Genomic DNA, 5530 nt, shown 5'->3' with positions numbered 1-5530 from the left:
TGCTTCCTGCCCTGAGGCCCGAGGGGGCGTGCACACAAAGAGGGACCTCGCAGGCTGCTGCCCAGACACCCAGTGAGGGGGAGCTGTACCCCTCCCCGCCCTCCAGAGTAGGGTTTAGTAACGTTAACGAAGAGTCCTGGGGCAGGATCCCCTCTCTGGCTCCTGCTCCCTTCATCCCCATCTGTAATGAGGCTAATCTTAGGACCCTCCCTGTAGGGATATCAGAGCGCTTAAACTTTTTTTTTTTTTGAGGCAAGGTCTAGGTGTATGGCTCAGGCTGGAGTGCAGTGGCGCAATATTGGCTCACTGCAGCCTCCACCTCCCAGGCTCAGGCCATCCTCCCACCTCAGCCTCTAGAGTAGCAGGGACTATAGGCACACACCACCACAACCAGCTAATTTTTGTATTTTTTGTAGAGATGGGGTTTCGCCATGTTTCCCAGGCTGGTCTCAAACTCGAGCCCAAGCAATCCGCCAGCCTCAGCCTCCCAAAGTACTGGGATGACAGGCATGAGCCACCACGCCTGGCCTTTACTGCATAAAACTTTAGTTCCTGCTTCTTTGGAGGAAAGCAATGTAGGTGTTGATCGTGGGGTCCTGGGCTCCACCCCATTCCTGGGGGCGTAGTGGTAGTCCTGGTGCTGGGTGCCTGCCTGGGGGCTCTTGCAGTTGCCCAGATACACACACGGGCCAAAGCATGAGTATCACAAGTGGGTGGCAGTCCGGTAGCTGCTGCTGCCTGGCTATGCCCAGAGCCTCTCCCTGTGGGAGGCTCCAGCAGGGTCTTGAGGTTTACCACCAAGCCAGGATACCTGCCCCCCATGAAGGGGACGGGTGCTGTGGGGTGAGGGCCACGGACCACCAAGTTGGAGTTATGTGATCCTGTAGCCAAGAGGCCTAGAATTGTGGGGATCTGTTGAGCATCTACTGGAAGGTCACACCAGCCCCGCAACCCTAGGAAATCCAACTTCCCCACCCCACCCCCGACAGCCATGGCACTTCCTCTCACCCTCCCAGGCTTGGAAATGTGTGGATACTGTGCTGAGGGCTTGGGACACCTGCCCAGGCTGGACACCCAAGGCCAGACTGTTAGAAGTGTTTCCCTTTGGGTGCTCCACTCCCGGGTAGGGGTGGTGGAGAGGAGGGAAGGGCCTCTGTAAAAAGAGGAACCAGGCAGGGTGAGGAGAGGAGAAGGTGGGGGCCCAGGGTCACGCGGCCCCAACGGGCCGGAAAGGGCTCTCCCTCACCCCCATCAGCATAGACACTTGGGCAGGGAGTGTTCAAAGCCAAAGGGCAGACTCGGACATAGGAGGCAGCTTCCCTGCCTCAGTTTACCCCCTGCGTGCATCCAGGCACCTCCCTCCCCGGCTGCCCTGGGGCCCGGGTCCCCAGAGGCCCGGGGTCCCTACAGTGTCTGAGGGAGCGGAAGGCGGAGCCCTGAGGGGTGGCGGACCGAGTCCTGCCAGCGCCGGCTGGGGGCGGGGCCCGGAGGCCCGCGCTGCTAGGTCCCCGCCCGCTGGTTTCCTCCGGGGTCAGCCAGGCTCCTTATCAGGCGCGGCCAGGCAGCCTGGCCCTTATCTGCACTGGGCCAGCATCCTCCGGCCGCTGCGCCGCCAGGGGTGAGAGGGAGGAAACCGGGCCGCCGGGGGCGGGGAGAAGGCGGGCCGGCCCGAGAGCCGCTCACTTTCCCTGGGGGGGACCTACGCGGAGACCTCGGCTATCCTGGCCCTCCGAAGCCCACGAGGAGGCGCGGCCCAACGCCGGGGCCTGGAGCATTGAGGCCGGACCCTAGCGAGACAGCAGAGCCTGGCCTGACGCTGGAAACCACACCCTGGCCCAGACTGCCAGCCCTGACGGGACAGAGCCAGGGTACTCACCAGGCTGCAGGAACAGTGCTGGGGTAAGAGGGGAGCCGGCCTAAAGGTGGAGGATCCCGGGCCTGGGACCCAGCCGGCATTCCTTTGTTCATTCATTCATTCATTCATTAGCAGGGACCCACTAGTGAGGGGCCAGGCCTGCTTCCCCAGGGCCTAGCTGAGGAAGACAGGGCAGAGAGGCCAAGAGTCTCACACCTTGCTGGGACATCCTGGACTCTGGAACCAAGAGCAAACAGGGATGTCAAAACAGTATGCAAAAGTGTGGATGATGGCGGGGCATGGTGGTGCATGCCTGTGATCCCAGCACTTTGGGAGGCTGAGGCGGGAGGATCACTTGAGCCCAGGAGTTCCAGACCACCCTGGACAAGAGTGAGAACCTGTCTCTACAAAAAAATTCATTTTTTTTTTAAATTAGCGGGGCATGGTGGCACATGCCTGTACTCTCAGCTACTCAGGAGTCTGAGACAGGAGGATGGCTCGAGCCCCGGAATTTGAGGCTGCAGTGAGCTATGATTGCACCACTGTACTCCAGCCTGGGCAACAGAGGGAGACCCTGTCTCTAAAAAAATAAACAAATTTTAAAAAGCGTGGATGCTGATGAGGATGGGGGCTTCCAAGCTAGAGGGAGGGTTGGGGCATGACTGGACTGGACTGGGCAGTGGGGTCAGTGTTTGGGGGTCTAGGGTCAGCATTTGAGGTCATAGTGTCAGTAGTGGGGTCACAGGGTTGCTATGGGGGACGTTTGCAGTGGGAGTGGGGGTCACTCAAGCAATCATGGAGCACTCTCAGGGACAGCAATGGGAAGAACCGCAGGGTCATTCCTGAGGTGCAGAGGGTCAGCCTGGGTGGGGGCTGGGGGCCATCCATGAAGGGTCAGAGTCCATCTTGGAGGGATCCCAAGCTCACATGGCATCAATGAGTCAATGAGGAGTCTCTGGATTGGATCTTTGATCTGAGGATAACAGGGTTAATCTTGCGGTTTCTGGGGATCCCAGGATCAGTTAGGGGCTCCCTGTCTTGTTCCCTCTCCAGGCTGCAGAGGTGAGGGAATTCTGGAAGGAATATTTGCTCAGAGGCTGGGCAACAGCGCCCCTCCTGGGTCACAAAGAGCTCAGGGACACTGCACTGCCTAGCACTTAGGGGGGCGCCTCCTACTCTAACGTAGGACCCCCTCCTGTGTCCTGGAAGTTTCTGGGCCTGCCCCCGGCCTTCTACCTTTGCCTACTGAAACTCCTCCCCTCCTCCTTTCCCCCACCCCCTCCCTCCTTCCCATTTGAGGGGTTTCTTGGGCTAAGCAGGTGGGAGCGGGGCACCTAGTCCTCCTCCCCACTGGCTGCCTTCTTTCCCACAGGTGAGTACCCCCACGTCGGGGTCCATGTGCCCGCCTCAGGCACAGGCAGAGGTGGGCCCCACCATGGCTGAGAAGGCAGAGATGGTGTGTGCCCCCAGCCCAGCACCTGCCCCACCCCCTAAGCCTGCCTCACCTGGGCCCCCGCAGGTGGAGGAGGTGGGCCACCGAGGAGGCTCCTCGCCCCCCAGGCTGCCACCTGGTGTACCAGTGATCAGCCTGGGCCACAGCAGGCCCCCAGGGGCAGCCATGCCCACCACAGAGCTGGGCACCCTGCGGCCCCCGCTGCTGCAACTCTCCACCCTGGGAGCTGCCCCACCCACTTTGGCCCTGCACTACCACCCTCACCCCTTCCTCAACAGGTCAGTGAGGATCTGGGGCGGGGGGAAGTGGGGATTGGGGGCCAGGGTCCTTGCCCACAAGGCATTAGTGACCCACAACCCCTTACAGTGTCTACATTGGGCCAGCAGGACCTTTTAGCATCTTCCCTAGCAGCCGGCTGAAGCGGAGACCAAGCCACTGTGAGCTGGACCTGGCTGAGGGTGAGTGTGGGTTTGTGTGCCTGTATGTGCACTTGTGGGCGCACAGAAGGCCTGGCTATCTCTGTGTGGAGCTCATGTCTGTCCTCTACTCCACCTGGGGGAGATGTGCTTCCAGCACACACAGAGAACAGCCCACACAGGTTCTACCCATGTGCAAAACCGCAGTCCCACAGCCAGCGCTACACAACCACCGCCACCCAACAGGCCAAGCCTTGTAGCCACAGTCACGGCAAAACAGAGCATGCCACACCAGGGCATGGGAGCCACAAAATGACAGCTCCACTGGAATGTGCAGCCACGCAAAAGACAGCCACAAGACCACAGCCATGCAAGAGACAGCCACAGGACCACAACCACACACAAGACAGCCACAGGACCACAGCCACTTAGGACCATGGCCACACAAGAGTCAGCCACACAACCACAGCCACTCATGAAACAGCCACATGGCAACATCACACATAACCACAGCCATGAGACATAACAAGTGTCTCACACAGTCATACAAGACACAGGACACAGACAGTCATAATGAAAGGACCTCTCAGACACATGAGCACACCCAGCCAGCCGTACTTGGGCACAATCAGAATGAGGGCCCCAGGGACAGCTTCCCAGACCAAACAACCACAAGGAAATCTTTCTTTAGGGAGTCTCAGTCATTGACATAAAGGTGCCCATAGTCACAGATACAGCAGGCCCTTGTCCCTAGGCCGGGTCTGTGATGATTCTTGTCTGGGTGGCTCTTGGGAGGGGTGGGGAGGGCTACTCGTGGACCCCTTGGGTGGAGAAAGCCCCAGCCCATGGCCTGGGTTTAAGTTCCCACTAGGGTGCTGCGTGCCTAGCGGGAGGGCAGGAGGGGCCGCCCTTTGGGCCATGGCACCAACCTGGCCCTCCTTGTCCACAGGGCAGCAGCCCCAGAAGGTGGCCCGGCGCGTGTTCACCAACAGCCGGGAGCGCTGGCGGCAGCAGAACGTTAACGGCGCCTTCGCCGAGCTGAGGAAGCTGCTGCCGACGCACCCGCCCGACCGGAAGCTGAGCAAGAACGAGGTGCTCCGCCTAGCCATGAAGTACATCGGCTTCCTGGTGCGGCTGCTGCGCGACCAAGCCGCAGCTCTGGCCGCAGGCCCCACCCCTCCCGGGCCCCGCAAACGGCCGGTGCACCGGGTCCCAGACGACGGCGCCCGCCGGGGATCCGGACGCAGGGCCGAGGCGGCAGCGCGCTCGCAGCCCGCGCCGCCGGCCAACCCCGACGGCAGCCCCGGTGGAGCGGCCCGGCCCATCAAGATGGAGCAAACCGCTTTGAGCCCAGAGGTGCGGTGACCGCATGCGGCAGCACCTCTGAGCCGGAGGGCACCAGGGACTCGGCCCAGGGCCGTCGAGGAAAGGGCAGTGGACGTGCTGCGCACGTTCGGGAGCGAACTCTCAGGAAGAAGGACCCGTGAAGACGTCAGGGGCAAGGTCTCGGGGGTCCGGAAGAGTGATCATCGACCCCCAAGGGATCCGCAGACCCTTAAAAAAATCACCCACCACCCTCTGGAAGTGGCCTTGCCTGGGTCCCCTTCCCAGGGGCGAGGTCGGCAAACCAACATGGCAGAGCAGTCATAGGACTCAAGTGGTGCCTCATTTTTTTCCGGGCTGGGGTCGCGGGGGGAGGCCAGGAGGGGCTCTGAGGCTTCTCTTTTCTCACCGTCGGCCCCTCCCGGAGACCCAGGGACAGACGCTCGTCGACGGCGTCTGCCGCGCTCCCGGCGCTTGGAGAGA

At 61.3% G+C, this 5530-nt stretch overlaps 1 protein-coding gene across 2 annotated transcripts; it reads left to right on the top strand.

Annotated features, from left to right (window-relative positions):
• Nucleotides 1-1229: 1229 nt before the first annotated feature.
• Nucleotides 1230-5376, top strand: LYL1 (LYL1 basic helix-loop-helix family member). 2 transcript variants are annotated; one of them, XM_055235727.2, is made up of 4 exons: nucleotides 1230-1899; nucleotides 3228-3586; nucleotides 3675-3766; nucleotides 4674-5376. In XM_055235727.2, the coding sequence occupies exons 2-4, from the start codon at nucleotides 3252-3254 to the stop codon at nucleotides 5087-5089; spliced, it is 843 nt and encodes a 280-aa protein (XP_055091702.1). In that variant the 5' UTR covers nucleotides 1230-1899; nucleotides 3228-3251; the 3' UTR covers nucleotides 5090-5376. The 2 variants fall into 2 exon arrangements, with proteins under 2 accessions (XP_055091702.1, XP_055091704.1); XM_055235729.2 differs by lacking the exon at nucleotides 1230-1899 and adding an exon at nucleotides 2644-2702.
• The last annotated feature ends 154 nt before the right edge of the window (nucleotides 5377-5530 follow it).

Source organism: Symphalangus syndactylus, chromosome 13 (assembly GCF_028878055.3).
Source record: "Symphalangus syndactylus isolate Jambi chromosome 13, NHGRI_mSymSyn1-v2.1_pri, whole genome shotgun sequence".
In the NCBI taxonomy this organism is placed as follows: domain Eukaryota; kingdom Metazoa; phylum Chordata; class Mammalia; order Primates; family Hylobatidae; genus Symphalangus; species Symphalangus syndactylus.
Note: the sequence above shows the minus strand (reverse complement) of the source record. Positions and strands in the feature narration are given on the sequence as shown.

Excerpts from the sequence above, each read along its gene's own strand:
- LYL1 (XM_055235727.2), top strand. The coding sequence starts at position 3,252 with ATGTGCCCGCCTCAGGCACAGGCAGAGGTGGGCCCCACCATGGCTGAG. Across the intron at positions 3,587-3,674 it reads CCTCACCCCTTCCTCAACAG|TGTCTACATTGGGCCAGCAG; the intron begins GTCAGTGAGGAT and ends AACCCCTTACAG. Across the intron at positions 3,767-4,673 it reads TGAGCTGGACCTGGCTGAGG|GGCAGCAGCCCCAGAAGGTG; the intron begins GTGAGTGTGGGT and ends CCTTGTCCACAG.